A 22,826-nucleotide genomic window follows, 5' to 3' on the forward strand; every position below is an offset into this window, starting at 1 on the left:
TTCTTATTGACTTTACCGCATAGAAATTCAGTACCAGGTAATTAATTTTACCACAGAAGACAGACCTGGAAATTCAGGGTGCACTAGAACCATACTCCGAATTGGTTCTGGTGGAAATCAGGAGTGAGACCAGGAGGCACGCTGACACTCTTGCGCATTCTTAGGTTCAACAATGGTAGGATGGGGCAGATTCCCACTATGGCTTAATATGCTTCTTCTAGGAATTACCTGAAGACGTTGATTGAGATTGTCTGCTGCAGCAATGGGGCCTTCCTCTCTGCTTTGGAGTCTTTTGTGTTTGGTGACAAAGTTTGGCTCATGATCCTGTATGGCTTTTGGGTTCATCTGGGCAAAGGCTTGGAGCCATGCTCGGACCTGGCCTGGCAGTTCGGTCTGGACTGTTCCTATGGGGCAGAGGGTCAAGACTGATTTGCATATGGCTGGGGTGGCTAGTGGGCAAAAGAACAATGGATTTAACCCAGATCTTTTGACTTGGGAAGAATGTTTGCATTGTCAGCATTCCGTCCATTTGTTTGCTGTAACACCTTTCGCCCTAAGTGGAATGGGTATGCCTAGAGGTGGGTCCCTTGCTCACTGTGCAACTGGATTCAAGCTAGCCTGGCTGAAGAAGGGTGACATACCCTGAAACCGGTCCCAGGATGCTTGTTTCCGGTCCAAGGAGGACCTGGCCTGGCATTTAGGTCTGGACTGTTTCCACGAGGCAGAGGGTCAAGACTGATTTGCATATGGCTGGGTTCAAACTGGGGTGGCGTAGTGGGCAAAAGAACAATGGATTTAACCCAGTTCTTTTGACCGGGGGAGAATGTTTGCATTGTCAGCATTCCGTCCATTTGTTTGCTGTAACACAATGCTCTGACCCCAGGCACCATGAACAGACTTTGTGAGGGTCAGACATCAGTTTGCAACAGACCCAGCACAGTTTAAACTCTGCCATTTTAAGGGTAATATTGTGAAGAAAAAGACACTCTGGATCAGCATCTGAATGCGGGGATAGAAAGGCATATGGGCTAGTCTGCATCTGTGACACTTACATGCAGCTCCACTAATCACTGCTGGAGCAGAACAATGTTGGCATGGGGCCAAAGGATACCACCTACAAACACACAGGAGTATTGATTGATTGATAGGCTTTATTTCGATATAAAAATATATGTGTGGCTCTGGGCGGGTTTGTGTGGCTCTGGGTGGGTTTGTGTGGCTCTGGGTGGGTTTGTGTGGCTCTGGGTGTGTTTGTGTGGCTCTGGGTGTGTTTGTGTGGCTCTGGGTGTGTGTGTGTGGCTCTGGGTGTGTGTGGCTCTGGGTGTGTGTGTGTGGCTCTGGGTGTGTGTGTGTGTGGCTCTGGGTGTGTGTGTGGCTCTGGGTGTGTGTGTGTGGCTCTGTGTGGCTCTGGGTGTGTGTGTGTGGCTCTGGGTGTGTGTGTGTGGCTCTGGGTGTGTGTGTGTGGCTCTGGGTGTGTGTGTGTGTGGCTCTGGGTGTGTGTGTGTGGCTCTGGGTGTGTGTGTGTGGCTCTGGGTGTGTGTGTGGCTCTGGGTGTGTGTGTGGCTCTGGGTGTGTGTGTGGCTCTGGGTGTGTGTGTGTGTGGCTCTGGGTGTGTGTGTGTGTGTGTGTGTGGCTCTGGGTGTGTTTGTGTGTGTGGCTCTGGGTGTGTTTGTGTGGCTCTGGATGTGTTTGTGTGGCTCTGGGTGTGCTTGTGTGGCTCTGGGTGTGCTTGTGTGGCTCTGGGTGTGCTTGTGTGGCCCTGGGTGTGCTTGTGTGGCCCTGGGTGTGCTTGTGTGGCTCTGGGTGTGTTTGTGTGGCTCTGGGTGTGTTTGTGTGGCTCTGGGTGTGTTTGTGTGGCTCTGGGTGTGTTTGTGTGGCTCTGGGTGTGTTTGTGTGGCTCTGGGTGTGTGTGTGGCTCTGGGTGTGTGTGTGTGTGGCTCTGGGTGTGTGTGTGGCTCTGGGTGGGTTTGTGTGGCTCTGGGTGGGTTTGTGTGGCTCTGGGTGTGTGTGTGTGTGTGGCTCTGGGTGTGTGTGTGTGTGGCTCTGGGTGTGTGTGTGTGTGGTAGTAATTGCTGTCTGCTGAGCTCGTCCGTAGGGTACAATAGGTCTCACATTTGCGAGAGATTAAGCTGATGGCAATGTAAATGACAATGCCATTTATCTGTTTTCAAAACCAACACAAATACAACATTTGTCATTTACAATGCCAATAGCTCTAACTTTCCAAAGGCAAAACCATTGCATTGTAAATGCTTGTTTTGGAGAGCCATGAAAAGATGACCAGGTGGCTCCCCAGCATATGTCAGCAACTGGAAACCTCAAAAAAGAGCCCTGGAGCAGCAATAGCTCTGAAAGAATGAGCATGAATGTCTTTTGGAGGGCCTTATTTAGACGTCAGAATACTATTTGTCAAAGCAAACAACCAAGCACCAAATGGTGTTTGGTCACTGACTGTCTTCTAAACTTCTCTGAACCTTAAAGAAAGCTGATCAACCACTCTGCTCAGTCAAGAGTCATCACTGTATTAGGACACCGCATTTCTGCAGTCCAGTCTATGCAGCTGTTCTGCCTCCTTGGTTGGATGAAAAGGAGGGAAGAAAGTTGAAGGAGTGACAGACAATGGGCTGTATGAAAGGTCAAACAACCCTGAGTTAGAAGGACTGACAAGTACGAAGAAGGCAAAGTTACTTACTTTTAATCCTTGTAATCATTAAAAAATGATCTCTGCACATATGTGATCTCCAGGAACATTTTTAGAAGTTTCCCAATCCAGTCAGATAAAAGGAGACCCAATTAGTCACAATGCTCCAAATTAACAGTACATACGATAGGAAAGTGAGTGAGCTTCATGCTCTGCGTACCAATGAACTGTATACAGTTTTCCACTGCTGTAAAATGTCATTAAGGCATCCCTTACCACATCAGTAGTACAGAAATTAAGCCCCAGTTGAGCTGACTTAAGGTTTAGCCACCTGACCCATGCCGTATGACTATATAGGAGAGTTTCCTCAGGGGTATAGGCAGGTGTATTGCCCCCCACTCCATTCTGGTGAACCTCCAGGATTAGTGCCCGTGCATATGCTTCCATTATGTAGGAGCCTAATCTCTGGTAATGGGGGGTTAACATAAACCTATGAACAACAGAAAGGGTGTGGGGGTGGTCTGAAGTGGGGTCCTGGGGGGCCAGCTGACTATATATACCCACACACACAGTGATAAGGAACTGTTATATGGCATTTTTCCTGTCAGCACCTTAACAGTGTTTTGTTTGTACACATTTTTTTAAAAGTCAGATTGTTTTTGTCAATCCTATTCAAAACTCATCATTGGGTGTCAAAAACTTGATATGATTTTTGTGTGTTAAGAGCAGAAGTGGTCCTGGGCTGCAAACTCCTCTTTGCAGTATTTGTCTTGTTCACCCTACTGCCTTCCCCAAGAATAAACATATTTGAGGTGAAAATACAGCTTCCGTAACACAAGCCATTTGAAGTGTCATTATTAAACATGGAGGTCTTGCAAGACCATTCTGGGTCCCTAGTATTAAGCCTTGTTCAAGCACCTAGGGACAGTCTGATTCTTTGTGTATTTGTGCACACACTACAAATGTTTAATTCAACCAATATGTGGCGTAAAATTCTTACCTGGTGATGACAGGCGATTTGCTGCCATTTATTGTATTTGTTCTATCCCAAGGCTTTCTTGTAGGTTCTAAAGACCAAAAGAAAATGCAACCAAATAAATCTAAAAAACGAATTTGATGAGATTTCAAATCTTTATCTGAGCCAATATGTTGTTCATTTAATACTAAAACATAGTACTAACCTTATTGATACCTCGTCTGAGGTTATACAGCAAGTATTTATCTGCTTAAATTAAAAACACATTTTATGTTTTTTAATTGTATATTTTCTAGAAACAAAATACTCAGATTTACAATACATGTATTGCATCTTTAATTGCAAATAGATGTAATGCCAGAACATTAAAGCGGTAAATTACATACATTATTGATCAGTGATATGGTATGAGTTAGTAGAAATTATCAGTTCGTTAGGCCCAACTTTGTGGAGTCAGTGGTGACAGGAGAGAAGTGTAGGCTTAGGCTGTGTGCCAGTCGGCACTGGGAAAAGAAGAAAAAAAAACAGGGGGTTCACCTAGTTCAGCAGGAACACAGTTCCTGGGAGCGAGTAGGTGACATACCAGCTCACAGAAAGGAACTGGGGCGTACCAGGAATGCTGGCCTTGAACACTGACCAGAGGGAGAATAGTCCATTATTGCTGGTCCTCACTGAGGTGCAGTGTTCAAACCAGTGCTATAGCACTGGGCGGTCATCCAGTTACTAGATCTTTTTAACCAACAAGACCATGGCAGATTCTAGTTCCATATGGTTCTAAGATGGTCTCTTGGGCTTCTGGTTTCAGATCTTAGGGCTTGAGCTGTATCTGACACAACATGGCCAGGAAGTAGTTAATGGTTCTGGCACTCATTTTCATGAGGTGATCCACAAGGAATAATTACCAGTAATTCCATTTGTCTTTCAAATGGAATCCAGATTGAAAGGATTCTTGCTGAATTGTCCCACCCACAGGATACCAGAGTACTTTTAAAGATGACTTTCGACGCTTTATCAGAAAGGACAAATCTCCTTTAAAACAATTAGTCTATTAAAAAGCTTTACTGGGCAATTTGTTTACTTTTTTTTAAATCCAGCAACCAATTTAAAAGTAAAAAGGCAGATGTCAAAAAACCTTTCAAAAACCCTTTCAAAAGCATATGAAGGGTTTAACTAGGGCAATGTAGCAGTCGAGGAAGATTGAAAAACTGAGATTATAGGTCAGGATTGGAGGCAAGGATTACGCAAGTCTTTCTTCACTCTTTATTCCACAGCAGCCTTTTAACAAACAACTAACTTTCCAAGAAAAACATAAGGGAAAGAGAAAAAACATCAGAAACAATCAATAGACAGTTCATGCATATAGTCCGCCATTGCTGTCCATGCCTCCTCTTTCTTCGCTCCTCAGCAGACAGGAGTTAATTGCCTTTCATGGTCTCCTCACTTCAATGTACTGTTGAAAGCTTAATTGGCAACTTTAACTTGTATTTTCAGAGTAATGGTTGAGGTTTATGGCCTGCACGTTATAACGTTTTTTGATTTTTTTATTGCGCTTTTACCTTGCAGGCGGCTGCAGGAGTGTGCCTGAGCCCTCCTCACGTGGCTTACTTTCTTTGACAGGGGCCTTGTGTGCGCTGTTATGCACGTTGACACTAGAGGACGATCGTAGTCGGACAAGATGCTTCTCTGACTATGCAAGCGTCACACTCTGTTTTCTGTGATTACAGAGACTCCACCTTGCACCACGGAGCCTTGGCCTTATTCTGGTGTCCCTCATTAAGCCAGGAAACCTACGCACAGGGTAGCAATTGCAAGCACTACTGCTAGTGGATGCGCTACACACAGTGCTGTGACCGCCACGGTATGTAAAATTAACCCCTTAGTGCCAAGATTACTAGGCAGGTGTTCCTATAGGCGTTTACAAGCCTGACCAGTTTGGTTTTTGGGACTCAAGTCATTGGGTCAAGGCCCTTTTCGTGCAGGCAGTGTATGTCCACTCTAGGCTCTTAAGCCCTTCCTCAACCTGCTGTGTGTATTCTGGTTGAAAGGCCACCTTTTAAGCACTCTGGCACCGGCCCAGGCTATCTACCTTCTGAACAACTTATAGGGTGTGGTCCCATTATCTTGAGTCTCTGACTCTCTATACTGGCTAGCCTGACTAGTGCCACAAGCTGTTTGCCTTGCTTGAGGCCGAGGTGGATTATATGGAGGAGGAAGCGGTCTCCTTCCTACGTTATGACTAGTTTTGCGAGGCAGTGGACGCCTCGATACAGCACGCTGTCTCCCTTGCTTAGGCACCCCTTGAAATAAAGATTGAGAGGCTGGCGGAGGCGCAGCACAAAAAGATACCTTTCCAAGTGCCCTGCAGATCAGGGGGTCGATAAGAACACTTCTGAGCACCTCAAAAACATCTCCTTACAAGCTCAGCCACAGGTGCCAGCGCCTGGCCCATTTGTTCAGTCTCCCTCGTACCATAGCCCCTTGGGGTTGAGTATTCCCAAAGCGATTCTGATGCAGACCCGGGTCACGGCCAATGCATAGATCCTTCAGACGATCCAGGGTTATCGTCTGGAGTTCGTGGGGACTCATTCAAGCTTCCAAGCCCCCTCCTCTGGCTTTTCCCGAAAGTGAGGCAGCCCTCATAGATCCGAAGTAACAGAACTGTTGAAGAAAGGGCTGAATGTTCCTTCATCTCATCAGTCTGGGGCTGTTAGCAGCATCTTCCTAATGGAAAAGAGATGAGGGCCAGCTGCCAGTATTCAACCTCAGAGGCAACGAATGGCTTAGTATACTGCCATTTTAAGGAGACCCTGCTTCTATGGGATCTTATGAATACGGGGGAATAGCGGATTGCTACTCAAACTGGGGGGGGGGGGGGGGGGGGGGGGGAGGGCCTCCTCTGCACCAGGGGCATATGCTTAACCACATCCCTGCGGATATCCTTTTCCTATGCTGGGCCATAATAAAAACGGGTGTGGTCATGACAAGCTCAGTTCTTCATGAGCACAGGAGCACTGTGCCTCATGACGAGCTCAGCTCGTCATGAGCATCGAAGGGGTTAATTGTTTACCTCAACAATATTCTGCTGATGGATCAGTGCCCACGTACGCTGTTAGCCTAGCTCCAGATGATGGTCAATTTTCCTGGAACATCTGAGATTCGTGATAAGCAAAAAGAAGTCCCTATTGGTTCCATCTCAAACAACATTTCTGCGGTTCGTAATCAACTCCAAAGACGCCACACTTATTCTTTGGCCAACAGTATGGCCCAGATTCGTCACAAACCCATGAACACCATGGCCAGGACACACTAATCACTCAGGCAATTGGCACTTCTGGTGGGGAACCTAGCATCCTCCATTCAAGCACTGTTCCCAGGCTCCCTTCATTACATGGCTCTGCAAAGGTTGAAGGTGCATCACCTTTGGGAAGGTGCAACTTATTTTACAAGGGTACTGATATCCATGGAGGCCAAAGAGGAAATGCAATAGTGGTTGAATCACATGGAGGGAGGCCTGGAACGGGAGAGTAATTTTTGATTCCAGTCAGGAGATTGTGATCAAATCCAATGCCAGCAAAACCGGAGGGGGGGCAATTGTTGCTGTGTGTCCACAGGAGGAAAGTGGTCATCCGAAGAGTAACCCCTGCACATCAACATCAACTGCATGGAATTATTGTAGGCCTCCTACGCTGTCCGGTGTGGGATGCAAGACAAAGCAAATTTCTCAGTGCTGCTAAAGACTGGCAACATCTCGCCAGTTAAGTATATCAACTGCTTAGGGGATCCGCTTTCCAGGTTGTTGGCAGAACTGGCGAAAGGAGTTTGGAACGACTGCCTGGAGCACAACATCTCTGTGATGGCAAAATATGTCCTGGGGAAATCCACAAAATAGTCGATTGGTACTCTCTCCACCTTCATGATCTAAGTGCATGGTAATTGCATCCAGAGGTATAACAGGTACTGCAGAGAATATGGAGGCCATTCTTGGTGGATCCTGGGATTTTCCAATCGGTCTACCTCAGAGACCGGATATTCTGCGAGATCCGTTGGGGAATCATCATATGGTCCTGGAGGAGAAACTTCTCATGTCCTGGAGGATTACAGGTCTAGGCGGAAGGTCCGAGGACTTTCGGAAGCAGCTCAGGGTCTGGTCTAAAACCTGGGCGGATGGCACCAATTACAAACACAGGCCTGCCTGGGGGAGAATGGTGCACAGATGTGTGCAGAGGAAGGCTGATCCCATGGCATCAAGAGTAGTATCTATTTTAACCTAGTTAGTGATGGTATAGCTTACAGGTCAATAAATACTTTCTGCTCAGCAATATCGGCAAACCACCTGCCCAAAGAAGGTTTCCAGGTAGGGGATCACCCACTGGTAAGGACACTGATTAGGGAAATGAGACTCAACCCCTCCTGCTCTCCAGTACCCCACCCTTTGGGATGCTAATTTGGTCCTCAGACTGTTTTGGTCTTGGCCAAGCAATATGTATCGCTCGAGGAAACAATTATCTAAGTTGGCCATGTTGCTGTGTTTAATTTTCTGCAAACTGGTGTCTGATGTACGTTCCCTAGAGATTACAGGTAGGGTTTTCTCCTCAAAGGGGGGCGGGGTGAGAGAGGATGCTCCCAAATTGTATGTGGTCCACTGTCTTAAAGCATATGAGGCAGCAACAGAGAAAGTTCACCCAGCGGGGGAGCAACAGCTGATTACTTTGCGTAAACTGTTCAAAGAGGTTTCGTCTCCCACCACAGCCCAGTGGGTGAGGAATGTCATGCAAGAGGCAGGTATTGACACAGTGTTCAGAGCACAATCAGCAAGAGGTGCTATGGTTTCCAAAGTTTTTCGCTGGAGGCTTACCACAAAGACTTAGTGAATACGGCCAAATGGTCATTAGACTCCACGCTTAAGACATTCTATTTTAAACTGGTAGTGGATATGGCTATCCTGGTGGTGAAGGATTACTTACCTGTAATCCTAGTTCTCTTCCAGGGGTATACTCAAATGAATAGTCCCTGCCCCTGTGCGGGAACCTGGGACATATATATGTGTAGGTTACAGCAGAAAAGTATGGAGTACCTCCAAAAACATACACATACATGTATACATATATACAAATGCAGCGTATTATACCTCAAATAAGCAAATATAGCAAAATGACACAGTTTTAATAAGAAAATAATTTTACACATCAATACTGTAATAGAGAACATATAATCTAATAATGTTCCAAGGCAGCCGTATATTTTCAGAGAAAACAATAAGTAATAGCAGGCAATTAGCTCATAGATGAAGAAACGTCACAGTAAAAAAAGACTTGGCACCTTGCTTTTAAGACTTCCCAGCACCTGGAACACAGTGCTTTTAAGACCTCCAGGAGCCCCCTGCTCCCATCATGCACCACAGTTGACAGGTCAGTTTTTTATACCGTGTACTAGCCTGTAGGAACCAGGACAAAGGTGTAAACGCTATTATGCTGTCAATACTTGTCGGGGGAGGCGGGAAGGTTGCTTATGATTTTGAGGAGTATACCCCTGGAAGAGAACTAGGGATTACAGGTATGTAACTTATCCTTCTCTTCCAGGGGATACTCATCAATAGTCCTAAGCACTGAATAGAATAGCAAGCCCATACCCACTTTCCTGCGGACGAGCAACAGCATAACTACAGGAAATCTAACACCTTAAGGATGAATTATCCAAACAAATTTCTTAGCAAGGCTTGCCCAAACTGGGTATCCGCCTGTGTGACAGAGTCCAAACAGTAATGGTGAATGAAAGTATGTACAGATCGCCATGTGGCTGCTTTGCAAATCTCTGCAATAGGTACATTCTTAAGGAGAACCTTGGTCGAGGCCTTTCCCCTGGTAGAATGAGCCTTTGGTTTGCCAGGAGGGCTTTGTTGGCTAATTGGTAAGACAAAGAAATACAAGACACTATCCACCTAGAGATGGACCGTTTGGAAGCTGCACAACCAGTAGTTAAGGAACCATAGTTGACAAACAGACGGTCTGATTTCCTCAACGCCTTGGTTTTGTCCAAGTAGAATTTCAGGACTCTCTTGAGGTCTAGTTAATGAAGGGACCTCTCTGGAGGGTTTGAAGGGTTAGGAAAGATTGTGGGCAGAGTGATGGCTTGATTAATATGGACATCCGAGACCACTTTATGTAGGAAACTCAGATGTGTTCCAAGAACCACTCTGTTAACATAAAACACGATACAAGGTCCATTACAGCATAAAGCCTGGATCTCACAGACTCTACGAGCAGAGGGGATGGCCACTAAAAAAAGCGGTCTTCCGTGACAAGTGCTGTAGAGAGGCTCTGTGAATAGGCTCAAAATGGAGAACCCATTAATTTAGCAAGAACTATGTTGAGCTCCAAAGGTGGTGAAGGATCGGTGGGTAGACCGGTTTTTAACCCCTCAAGAAAATCTTGAACCACAGGAATTTGAAAAAAAAAGGAAACCTGCATAGCTGCTTGATGGACTTTAATAGATGAAAATTGAAGGCCAGATTTGGCCAGGTACAGCAAACACAGTAAAATCACCTGCGCTTGACCCCGAACTGGATCATGACCATTATTCGTGCACCATAAGTAAAAGCGCTTCATTTAAAAGCGTACAAATGCCCACTCAATATGTATCCCCACAGCATGACTATTAGTGACCTCATTATCATGACATTCTACATTAAAAAAGGTGTAGATGTACCACAGGAATAGTGGATTCTGTACCACCAGGTTTTACAAGTGGATGCCCCTCTTTATTTGGTGCCCTTTGCTGTGGGGATACATAATGAGTGGGCATTTGTACTATGGATGTAAATATTTAGCAATGCCTAAAACCCTATGGGTTCAAATACCGTATTTGTAAGACTGAGCCACAGAGCTGGGTTGCTAAACATTGCTAGAAGCGTCATTTATAATTAAACTACCACAATGGCCGACATGAGGTCATTGTGTAGTTCAGAGTATAAGAGATCTCACGAGATCTCAGCACGAGACAAAGTCCCTTGTATTTGGGAAAGCGCTGTCCCTAATGCGAGTGGTTGCACAACACACCCAGCGCAAATGCCGAGTGCATCACATTATTGGTCACGTTGATTGGATCACTGCCATCGATCGGAGCTGGTTGAACGACCGGAAGCTGTAATAGACCCTCGATCATCACTGTATAATATCACCTAACGAACTACCAAAATGGAGCTGATGACCTCATGCTGTAGTTTAGAGCGCGAATTCCCGCGAGATTTCGAGTGTAAAGTAGTGCGCTTTTAACTTTATAACAAACGGAGTTAATAATAATGCTTTCTGGTTATTTGCTACCAATTCAGCAGAGATAAGCACTGGGGATGGCAAAATAATCGCTCGAGAGTAAAGAACTGCCATTTATTGTTGCTATTCTGACAAGTGAGGCAGAGGGTTACAATACCAACAAACCCCGAGTTAATTATTTAAGGAGAGACCATCTACAGGTCGGTGCCTCCCCCAAGACTCAGATGTGAGCTTTGAGGTACCGACGGATAGGTGAGTCTATAGCTGATTCATTGTATGAGAAGCCGCAGGAAACTCCGTATGGATAACACAGCCTGAAAGAATGTTGTTGTTAGAGTCTGCAACTCAGTAGTAGTCCCACTATGAATAGATAATTAACCTCTGAGGATATATTTGTGTTGGAAGGTAGACCTGGGAGTCTAAGGGGCTGGGCACACATAGTTCAGTTACTAGAGTCTCCTCACATGTTCGTCCTTAGATGTAAGGGGATCTAATGGACAGGAATGTTGGGCACTGGAATAGACTGTGTAATTATGCTCTATGGGTGCTCTACTTCTGTTTTACCTCTTATATTTATGTAGTGCGGGGCCTCGTAGAACCTGAGCAAGGTCCAGGTGAGGTCCATTTCCCTACCATGAAGGGTGACCATAAATACAATATTTTCTTTGAAACTGTTTTTGGTGAAACACATTGTATAGGTGATTGACATAGTAAGTTTATAATGACTATGCATTTTCCTCCATAGAATTCGTATTTCCTATCCGACATGGAGGGTTAATGTCATTGGTTGGTACAGGTTGTATCGTACTCAACCCTTTTACATCCTACTTTTTCACTTTGGTGGTGGTGGTGGTGTTTCTTTTGTTTCATCACTACTTAGTGCAACTATTGTAAGAACAGAGGCCCTGACGAATGCCATGGGATAAAATACCCGCTAGGCAGAAACATGTTGGCCCGTTATTAGACAGATATTTGTTGACTGTCCTTTTTTGCACTGTTCTATGTTTTTAATTAGGAGGTGTAGTTCGTCCGTACAATAAAGTTAGAAATAGGAGGCCACTCCATCCTATTTTAAAGTCACTATTTTTTCTGTTGCACGGTTTCTCACTTTACCATCAAAGATCAGCCATCATTGTTGGTCTGTTTGTATGGGTGGACCAAATCCTTGACCAGCAACCAATGGTGCGGCGCTTGAAATCCCAATGATCAGGGGACTAGCCTGATTTGCACCGGGGTTTGGCCATATGATAGGACTGATCATTGAGTCAATTTGATGGTAACCCTTTGCTAATTGTTTTGGATTTGTCAACCATGTATGAATGATCTGTACCGTGTTGGTCTTTCCTATACATATAGTGTTCACCTTGTTTTGAAATAAGCTGTCTTGATGTGACTTATCCACCCCGAGATTCTGTTAACTCGGATTGACAGTGCAGCCACATAACTAAGCTGGTAGACCCCCCTGTTTTTTTTTTGTGTGTTATACATACTTCTGCAGAAGACTGTTCACCTCCGCTTGCAACAAGTGATGTTTTAGGAGAAATTTTTCTCGAGGGAGCACTGATGGAGGAGGGGATTTGAATCTGAGCAAATAGCCAATCTGCACAATATTCAGTACCTACTTGTTTTTTGTTATTTTCTTCCACTCGTCCAAGTGTTTTCCTGGCTGCCGCCACCATGACTGAATCTGGAGGGTCCGATCGAAGAAAAAATGGGTCCTAAATACGGGGCCTTGTACTTCTTGGAAATACATGATGGAGCGGAGCCTACTGTAGCCAGAGTCAGGAAAGCCTGCATTGCTGGCTTTAGCAGACCTGGGACCAATGGAAGCAGAGGCCACGCCAAGGATCTGTGGTGCAGGGTTTCAAATATGACTGAAGACACCAAAGGTGCCGACATATCAATGTTCAGTTTGCTGGCACCCTGGCATAGAACCTCATTAAAAGTCCCTATATCATCGATCAGGGACACTGTCTGGAGGTGTCGCAGACAGTGTTGGTGAATAGTCTCTTATAGAAGATCTTGAGGACGTGGACCATGAAGGGGACCTCCGCCTTCTTTTTGGAGTGGGAGAAGGATGAGATCGATCGTCCCCAGGTCCAGGATCATGAGCGTTGAGCCCATGGAGACCTGGCTCTCCTCGGGGACCTGCATGGAGAAGCCCTTGTGAATGCAGTAGGAGTGGGCCTAGCAGAGACCCTGGAGGGAGAGTACGTTTAGGAGAAATCCAAGCCCGGACTTCTCTGTGGAACCTTCCACACACTCTAGTCATCTTGGGGAAATATTGGCAGCAGGAGTCTTATCTCCCGGAACAGGAGATTCCTCTGGTGTGATCTGCACAAATATGAATGCCAGGCGAAGGACACTTGCCTAGACGTGGACCGCTAGGACCTCATTGTGGACCTTGGAGGACGGGCGAAGTACTCCAATGCATGCCACGGGATGAGAAACTAATAAGAGCGACGATTCCTTATTGCCCTAAAAACGTTGGGGCTATACCCTCATGTACGGAACCATCCGCCGCGTTCCGGTCTGAAGGCGTGAGAGGACCGAGAGGGAGTGCGATGCACCGAGAAAATAAATCCCGTCAAGTGCGCTGAGCGCCCAAAGAACTTCAGCCGCTAAGCGCAGTTATGCAGAACGCAACAATGTACAGGTACACCTTTTTCAAATCATTCCGGGATAGCACCAAGGTGGCACGAGTAAAGAATTTGTTTAACCGCCTGCACCTTATGTGACAGAGGATAAAATAACGTCAAGAAAGTAACAATGTGACTAGCTTTCAGTTTATACAAAGAAAAGGGATATTGTGGTTGTCAAAAGCTCATAGTGCACCATGCAATAAAGTGTTTTGGGAAAAGCCACAAAAATGTTTCATTTAATTATAATCCAGTGATAAATAAAAAAATCCTACTGGAGAAACAAAGTTTGGATCTATAGTGTCAGAGGTAGCTTGTTTTGCACAGACCTTGGTCTTTCTGGCACTTGTCCTGAAGGACTTTTCTACTTAGACGTCAAACAATGTGTCATCTTCGACGTTGACCGCTCTGCGGTGAGACATTCGGGTACTCCTGTTCATGTGAAGATGCTCTAGACGCCGGCCTCCCCGATGTCGAGTGTCTATAGGACTGTGATGGAGTCCTTGATGTTGACAACCTGTAGGCTTGCAGCGGTGTCTTCGGCGTCAGCCTCCTCAACGTCTATCGTCTACGGGACTGTGATGGAGTCCTTGACGTTGGCCGCCTGTGGGTTTGCGGCTGTGTCTTCGACGTCTATCCTCTCGAAGCAGACTGTCATGACGGCAGCAATCTAGATGCTGACTGGTGTCTCGACCTCAACAGATGCTTTGACGTCCACCTCGACTTGTATGTTGACTTAAGTCTCCCGGCACCAGCATAGTTCGAGCCCGATGTAGTGTGCCTCAACGTCGACTTACTTTTCAACAGAAGCTCTCGTTGTTTCAACGGCAATCTGTCCCTAGACGTCGTTGCAGGCCTGGCTTCCTTTTCCGAAGTCGATCTCGGCGCGCGCAGACGGCGAACAATCAGGAATTTGCTTCCTTTTTGATGCCGGGGAAGCCGATCAATGACGTTTTTCGTGTCTTTTCAGAGAGGAGGGCTCTTTGAAGGCCATATTGCTCTCAAGGCCACTTTAAGAATGTCCTTTTCCTCTCTCCAGCAGAGCATGTTGTCTGATCTTCTCCCTGTCACGCAGAGTTCTTCTGGAGAATTGCAGGCAGTAATAATATTTTTATGGATTGTATGAACATGGCAAACACAACAGAAACAGAGTGTGGGTCTGATTTTGCCATTTGCTTCCCACAGAAAGGACAGTTGTTAAATAAAGATGGCATTTCTGACACAAATAACTAAATATTTTCAGAAAATGACAGAAGAAATTATCAGCAGTGACAAATGTCAAGTAGAGATGAAATAAACCAATTTCTGACTAGAATAGATAAAAAACTTGATGAACTCAATGCCCCAGGATCCTCACAGAAGGAGCCAGAAAAAGAACTGACCCAACTGTCACCTGTGGTGCATGATGGGAGCACGGGGCTCCTGGAGGTCTTAAAGGCATGGTGTTCCAGGTGCTGGGAAGTCTTAAAGGCAAGGTGCCATGTTTTTTGTACTGTGATGTTTTTTCATCTATGCAGCCTATGGGCTAATTGCCTGCTATTATTTATTGTTTTCTCTGAAAATAAAGGGCTGTCTTGGAACATTATTAGAGTGCATGTTCTCTATTAGAGTATTTATATGTAAAATTATTTTCTAAGTGAGATACCATGTAGGAACACTAACAAAAACGGTTTTTAGAAGTAATGGAAATCGCTAGGCACTCTGCTTAGTGGTCGCAAATGGGTAAGTAGAAACTAAATCTGTATGGTGCAACTAGGTGAGGGAATAAGCCCTGTAACCCTTCGATTGAGTGTGGGTAAAACCCTCACAATGTAACAAAATGACAACCTTTGAACACATAATAGTAGGTAAACAGTGTGTGAGTAAGTACAAGAAATACAGCGTAGTGGTTATAAAAGAGAGAAATATCTTCAAATGTGTTGAATAATCTTCTGTCTTAATTTTCCTTCAATTTAGAGCGAACAATCAGAAGAAAACCAGCTGACACGCTTTTCGTCGCATTTGGAAAATAATTCTGCGACTTCCCAAGGGCTGGGAAGGATAAAAGGGAAAGGGATGATCCATACATCATGGCTCAAATCAATTCATTTTAAACCGAAGCTGATTGAGTCTGAACAAAAGCAGTTCAGTTAGTGGAAACCAACACCACCATACTTTGAAACAAACATGAAAAAAATAATACTGAATGTATGCAGCAAGTGCTGATGTCAGTGGTTGCTAAAACAGTACCTGAAACACACAAGTGCTTGTCACACCAGATGACACATGATTTTGAAACCCCTTCTTGGTTACCTTTAACCCTTAAATACCATTTTAACAACCCAGGTCTACCCGATTGTTTTAGCCTAGCCGGGTTGGAATTATCACCGGCTGAGCGGTAAGCTCATCGTTACCTTCTTCTTGCAATTTTTTATCACTTTGCTTTACTCTCCCCTCACTTGTTCTCTTCCCTCCCTCTCTATCTTATGCACACTCTCCTTGTGCACTGGTCTGTTAAGGACCTGCCTCATGATTTGGCCCTTCGCTTTCGTGAGGTTTACTACCAGGGCATTTTCTTCCCTACCTTCTGCCTCTCTTTTCCAATTCCTCTACAGATGACTAAGGGACTCATCTTCTATATACAGGTGCAATGGATTATCCTGACTCTTACTATTTTAATGACCTATCTTCCGTACATTTCACCTAACATCTGAAGATATTTCTCTCTTTTATAACCACTACCCTGTATTTCTTGTACTTACTCACATACTGTTTACCTACTATTGTGTACCTAGGTTGTCGTTTTGTAGGAAATCCATGTACTTTTGGCATATTAGCCTATTTGAGGTATAATAGGCTGCATTTGTATATGAAAAACTAGAAGTAAAATTAATGCAGTATCTAAGATAAAGGTCAACAACTCATTAGATGATGAATTACTAAACATTCAATCAGCGAGTCTCCTGAGCTCATTCTTCATCCCCCCGTGCCCGTAAGGAACCCAGATAAACCCCAGTTACCTTCTACCAACCATTTCCAAAGCATTACTGGATCTGAAGCATATTGGGCGCCTCATAGAAAACGCACTCTCCATCGACCTAGCAAACTTTCTAGTTACCTTTCGGATGTGGAAACCAGAATTACTGCAATCCTACGAGTCGGGTCAGATCACATCTAACCCATGTAACAAGATCATTGAAAATGCAATCAGCTCAGTCCCAATCCATTCCTTCAGAGAGGTCAGGTCCAGCGACAGAAAATTAAATACGAATAACATGAAGCGTATAACGCTAACCACCTCGAATCAAGACACCACCCGGGATTCTCAAACAGATCAAGGGACTACAAATCAACTGCCGCTCAGCAGTGAAAAAAGAATCAGACATCGATCTTATCCTGAGTCAGGAGATCGACGTTGCGATCCTAACTGAAACATGGCTCAGTGAATCTTCCTCGCCATGTTTGGATCTATTGGTGCTCCCCAACTACTTCACTGAGAGGCAAGACCGGCTAAAAAGAATAGGAGGAGGTATTGCAGTCATTCACTGCTCGGAGCTCTTGGTTACTTCACTGCCGGTCGACCCACTCAGCTTATGTGAATACCTTGCACTCTCCATAGTTAATATCGAGAAACAGCAATGCAACATCCATGCATTCCATCATCCACCAGGCAAGAATGAACCTTTCATCAACCACTTATTGGAGATCATCACAGCAAACTCCGCCACACACTCCAATGATATATTCCTAGGAGACTTCAAATTATGCTGGAATAATCCTAATGACTGCCAAGGTAATCATCATCAAAGACTTCCTAGCAGATCAAAACCTAGTACAAGCCTGCATGCTTTCAACGCACGTGAAAAGCTCCACGCTAGACTGGATCATATTCAAAGATAAAGCTGTGATCTTAACCTTAATCATGCCTTGTGACTGGTTACATAATAACCTTCTAAATTCCTAGAGTATTAAAGAAGAAACCTACTCATCAACCAAACCCAAACATTGGGTAAGGACTAAAAAGAACGTGGACAATGAGAAGCTTGCCTCGTAGTGCAGGAGGGATCTTCCCCCTCCCAGAAATTTGACAAACGCCAGCGAACTCACAGAGCACTACAATGCGAAGAGGTCAGAGATAATCTACAATATAGCACCGTTAAAACTAAAAAGAATGTCGGACAAGGGAAAAAATCCCATGTTCAGCGGAACACTAAATGAAGAAAAACTTAAATTGAGACTAGCAGAGTGGAAATGGACAACTGCCATCATCCCCACAACTAAACCTGCTAAGAAAAACCAGAAACGCATACAATAAAAATATTCTGAAGTCCAAAAAAGAATTCTTCAGAACGTAATTGGAGAACGCGATAAACAGATCTCGGAAACTCCGAATTGGTTAAACAGCACTTAAATAAAATTTCCAGATCAGCACTGGAATCAACAAAATCTCAAATTAGCTGTAAAGAATTTGCAAACTACTTTACATCCAAGGCCATGTCTTTGGAATGGGAGCTTAAGACAGCAGCAGCTTCTGGGAGGCTTCACGACCAAGTGTTTCATCAAAGCACAATCATTCTATGCCCCAAAACAAAGCTCAATGGTCCACTATTATTCTATATGACCAAAACGACATCCATAAAACCTTAACAGTCATTAAGTGTAACAATCACTACAACTATCCATTCCTGGCAAAACTTGTGCCGCTCATTGACCAGGAAATCATCCCCAGCTGGACATCGATAGTCAATGCTTCTCTGTCTCAAGGAACTTTACCAGACTGTCTAAAAGTGGGACAGGTCATTCCCATCATTAAAAAAAAGACAGAATCCCGCTGAACCTAGCAATGTTTGGACAGTATCCACAATTCCCCTATTAGTCAAAGTGATAGAAAAATGTGTTCAGCAACAACTAAGCCAGTACATATCTAAATTCCAACTACTAGACGATTGCTAGAGGATTTAGACCAAATCATAGTACGGAAACGGCAATTCTGCACGTAGTTAAAGATGCAGTACTCACTCTGGACCAGAACAAAGCATGTCTTTTAATCCTTCTTGATTCATCATCTGCGTTCGACACAGTTAACCACGAAATGTTGCTAGAACTTTGAGTACAGGATGAGTCTTTCTGGGAACGTTCTTGAATGGTTCAAGTCCTACTTGAGGAACAGATCACAAAGATTTCTGGTAAACAATAACCTGTCAACATCCTTCACTATTCAGTTAGGGGTCCAACAAGGTTCAACCCTCTCCCCTTCACTTTTCAACATATATGTGGAACCACTAACAGATATATTTCACTGTGCCAACATCCTTTTCCACATGTATGCCGACGATACTCAGATGTACATTAAGATTTCCTCTCTGGAGGAGGTCAGAAAAATGAACAAGGCTTTAAGGGCGGCGAGGCAATGGTTAACAAGCAATCAGCTTAAACTAAATGCAAAAAAAACAATTCCTCCTAATTTCCCCTGCAAAAAGCCTGCCCATTATAAAAGAATGGACCAATTTGATCACCGAACTGAACTGCACCCCGATCATCGTACATTCAAACAAATCTCTAGGAATCACTCTAGACCAAAGCCTGAACATGCAATCGCACATCAAATCGTTGGCTACAAACGCTAGATTTCTCCTGAGCTATATTAAGATATTGAAACCATTAGCGCCATGAAACCGCTGGGTAAAAGTGCGCTGAATAAATGTTTTTAAATTCAAATTCAAATTCATTCATTGAAGCGGCAGACCTCAACAAGGCAGTTCAGGCATTAGTCATCGAGGACCGAATACGGATGCACAACACTTTGTTGGCTCCCCAAAATTGCAACAGCACCTCTAAAAGTATGCCTCAAGGCTCATAACCAGTTTAAATAAACTCAACCATATCTCTTCTCACTTTAAAGAGCTAAATTGGCTACCTTATGAAGCCAGATTTCATCTCAAACTGGTGTAACACACAACACTCTACAATTCCAGTCACCAAGAAACTGGAGATTTCGGTTTGGGGGGGGGGGGGGGGGGGGGGGGGGGGGAGGGGAGGAGCAGACAATCCAGGAGCGCCAGAGACCAAGTGCTGATGCCACTGATTTTCTGCAAAAAAAAAAAAAAAACGTATTACGGAGCGTTCTCGGGTGCTGCACCGAGAATATGGAATTTGCTACCTCCAGACATCAGAAGGTTACCAAACCACACAAGATTAAAGAAAGAAACCAAGATCTTTCTAATGAGCAAATCCTACTGTAACCATGACAGAACTTCCACATAAGACTAGCCTAAATCCGCTTGCTTAAAGTCATTAGCACGGTCTGCGCAGAACTAATTTAATTTGTTCATAACAGGTTCCTGTTTCCACTGATATGATAAGGCTCCTTGAGTCTCTCACTGTAAATATGCTACAAAATGTATCACGAGAAGGGGCTGTGACAACTTTGAATTGTACCGTAATATGTCAATCACTATTCAGAATTTTGTTTCCCCATACGACATGGTTCCTATAGTCTTACTTACTGTGAATGTGTTATAGTATTTATCAAGAGAAGTGGCTATGACAGTTTTGAATTGTACTTTAATATGTCAGTTGCTACACAGAATATTGCACTGAAAATGTTATGTCCTATACTGTGAAGTGCTCCGATACCCGACTGGGTATAGTTTGCTCTATACAAAACACTGAATAAAAAAAAATAATAATAATAAATATGTATACATGTATGTGTGTGTGCTGTGGAGGTAATCCTTACTTTTTTGCTCAAACATACACATATATGTATTTTTGTATATGATCCGGGGTCCGGCACGTGGGCGGGGTTATTCAGTGCTTATGACTATTGAGGATTACCTCCTGAAAGAACAAGCTTTCAACCAACATAGTCCTTGCCTCCGTTCTAGATATAGAATATAAAATTGCCTAGGCATCATAATGGAATGTTTCAATTCTATTCAGGAAACTGAGGCAAGGATTATTCCCACCCAATCAAGGCGGATTGTTTCCTCCCTGGTGTTTTTGCAGAAATGTGAAATACAGGAGTTTAAGGATAAGTATCTGAGGTTCTAGTAAAGAAAAGGTTCAATAGTTTGTAATGCACTACAATGTTTTCTGTACATGATACAGCGAATTGCTTATGATAATGTTTTCAGGCGATTTGAGCATGATCCTACGAATAGGTGTGAAAGGTTATTACAAGTTTGGTTTTATGTTTTAGGGAATTACGCCTCTAAGCAGGAAAGAGCCAATGCTGGCCGGAATGTTTTCAACTGGATGCAGGTCTCGCACGAAGAAAAAGGGGACAAGAACAGAGATGACGGACTATATTGCATGGACTGTGTATGGATTAGTTCAGATTTTTCTCTTTCCCTAATGGTTTTCTGGGAAAGGTAGTTTGTTCAAAGGCTGCTGACGAATAAAGAGTGAAGAAAGATGAGCATAATCCTCGCCTGTGGGTTGTTAAATAGAATTGAAACTTTCCTTTACCATAGCTAGGAAGTTTTATATTACCGGTAACTGTCCCTTCCACTTTAGTGATAATCCTAAGAATTGAACAGAACAGTAAGCCCATCCCTACGAAGGGTGGTGAAAAGAAGAACAGAAAAACAGATTAAGCAAAGAAATTCCCAGGAGACCTGCCTTCACTTGGGTCTAAGCACTAAGATTTGAATAAGACAATTCCTTGTAAATATATGCACAGACCTCCAAGGTAGCTTCCTTACAAATCTCAGAAGGAAGAAGTCTTATTAGCTATTTCATGACATATTATATGAGAGACCATTAACCAAGAAATCGTCTGCTTTGACAAATGTTTGGTGTTTCTCACATCTTTCTCCTTATTTAAATAAAACAGAAGTAATTTCATGCAATCTAGTGCGAGGAGATATCCTTCAGCCAGGGAAGTCATGGATGGGCACTTGACTTCTTCTGAAATATTGAAGGAGCTCAGAAGCCAGGCTGCCAAATTCGATGATGGGAGGCTGCTTATGAAGGAGATCCGCCCTGCATGGCACTATGCTGTGTGGACCTTCAAATAGCTGAAGGTTGGTTAACCACCAATGCCATGGCCAGTCGTGTTAGGGTCAGCAAGGTACTAAAGTACAAAAATTCACCAATGACTACTCGCATCAGAAGAAAGGCATAAAGGAATCTCCCTGACATGTCAATCCAGAGACCATTCACATTTGTCCCTGGTTGTTAGTATCTGGAGGCGAAGTCTGGCACTTTTTGTTGCTTGTGACTGAGGAAAACCCCATCTGCAGAGACTTTGCGCAGAGCAGTACAATTTAAAAATCCACTTGTGGTTTTCGTTTAAGATTCGGTGGAGTAAGCATGCATGAACAATCTGAACACATGAGGAAGAGGTGTGGGTTGGGGGGCAGGGTGAGATGTACTGCAATAACTCAGGTTCTGGCTAGGAGCCACATCCAGATCAACTGCATTTCTTTTGGCAGTCCTTTGGAACGTGCCCCCCCCCACGCCCGCTCCAACGCAGACTCCAACCCCCACTTGCTTGTTAAAGTACTGCAGAATGTCATTCTTTTCCATTTAAATAGGAAGGACGTTTGTCCTGTAGGCTGAAAGAAATGCGTTACTTACCTGTAACAGCAGTTATCCAGTATTGGTGTCTTTCATAGATTCACATGCCTGAATCATTCCCCGTCGTCGAGACGGGAGCCTCCGGTAAATAAAAAAGTTATGTCCATAGACATACATAGAGAAAAAGGGTCTAAGGGCCTCCCCTTAGTAGCCCTTCCATGTCCTTATGTAAAAAGGACCAAACTCTCACAGTCAGCCAATCAGCTCCGACCTCCCTCTAGAACCTTCCTGGGAGGAGCCTCAGTCCCTCAGATTTTCGTACGCACCCAGCTAGGTTGGCGTAATAGTCCGAGAGGGAAGTGAGTCCTTCCAGGGGAGGCGGGAGGGTTGCATGTGAATCTATGAAAGACACCAATACTGGATAACTGCTGTTACAGGTAAGTAACGCATTTCTTATCCAGTATTAGGGGTGTCTTTCATAGATTCACATGCCTGAATCAGAATAGCTAGCAATCATAGTAGCACATTTGTAAAGTAGAGTTGCTCTGCCGTCATGTTAGATAATGCATATAATATCATACAAGGAGACAGCATAGATAGAATATTATCAGAGCAAGAATGTGCATACCTGGAAGGCGGGATGTAGGAAGGCTCACCTTACTGAAAGAGATGGCGAAGCACCGCCTGGCCCACTGCCGCATCCTTCTGGAGTTCGATATCCAGGCAGTAGTGTCTGGAGAAAGTATGCAGTGACTTCCAGGTCGCCGCTCTGCAGATGTCCAGGATCGGCACACCAGCAA

At 44.3% G+C, this 22,826-nt stretch overlaps 1 protein-coding gene across 6 annotated transcripts in view; it reads right to left on the reverse strand.

The window, feature by feature from the left end:
* The window catches only part of ENAH (ENAH actin regulator), a 799,370-nt gene that overhangs the window by 91,569 nt on the left and 684,975 nt on the right, over nt 1-22,826 (reverse strand). For all 6 annotated transcript variants that reach the window (XM_086926161.1, XM_086926157.1, XM_086926158.1 and 3 more), the window contains one exon: nt 3,642-3,708. In XM_086926161.1, coding sequence (XP_086782287.1) covers nt 3,642-3,708 — 67 coding nt within the window. The remainder of the gene's footprint in view (nt 1-3,641; nt 3,709-22,826) is intronic.

This window comes from Lissotriton vulgaris, chromosome 6, assembly GCF_964263255.1.
Source record: "Lissotriton vulgaris chromosome 6, aLisVul1.2, whole genome shotgun sequence".
Taxonomy (NCBI): Eukaryota; Metazoa; Chordata; class Amphibia; order Caudata; family Salamandridae; genus Lissotriton; species Lissotriton vulgaris.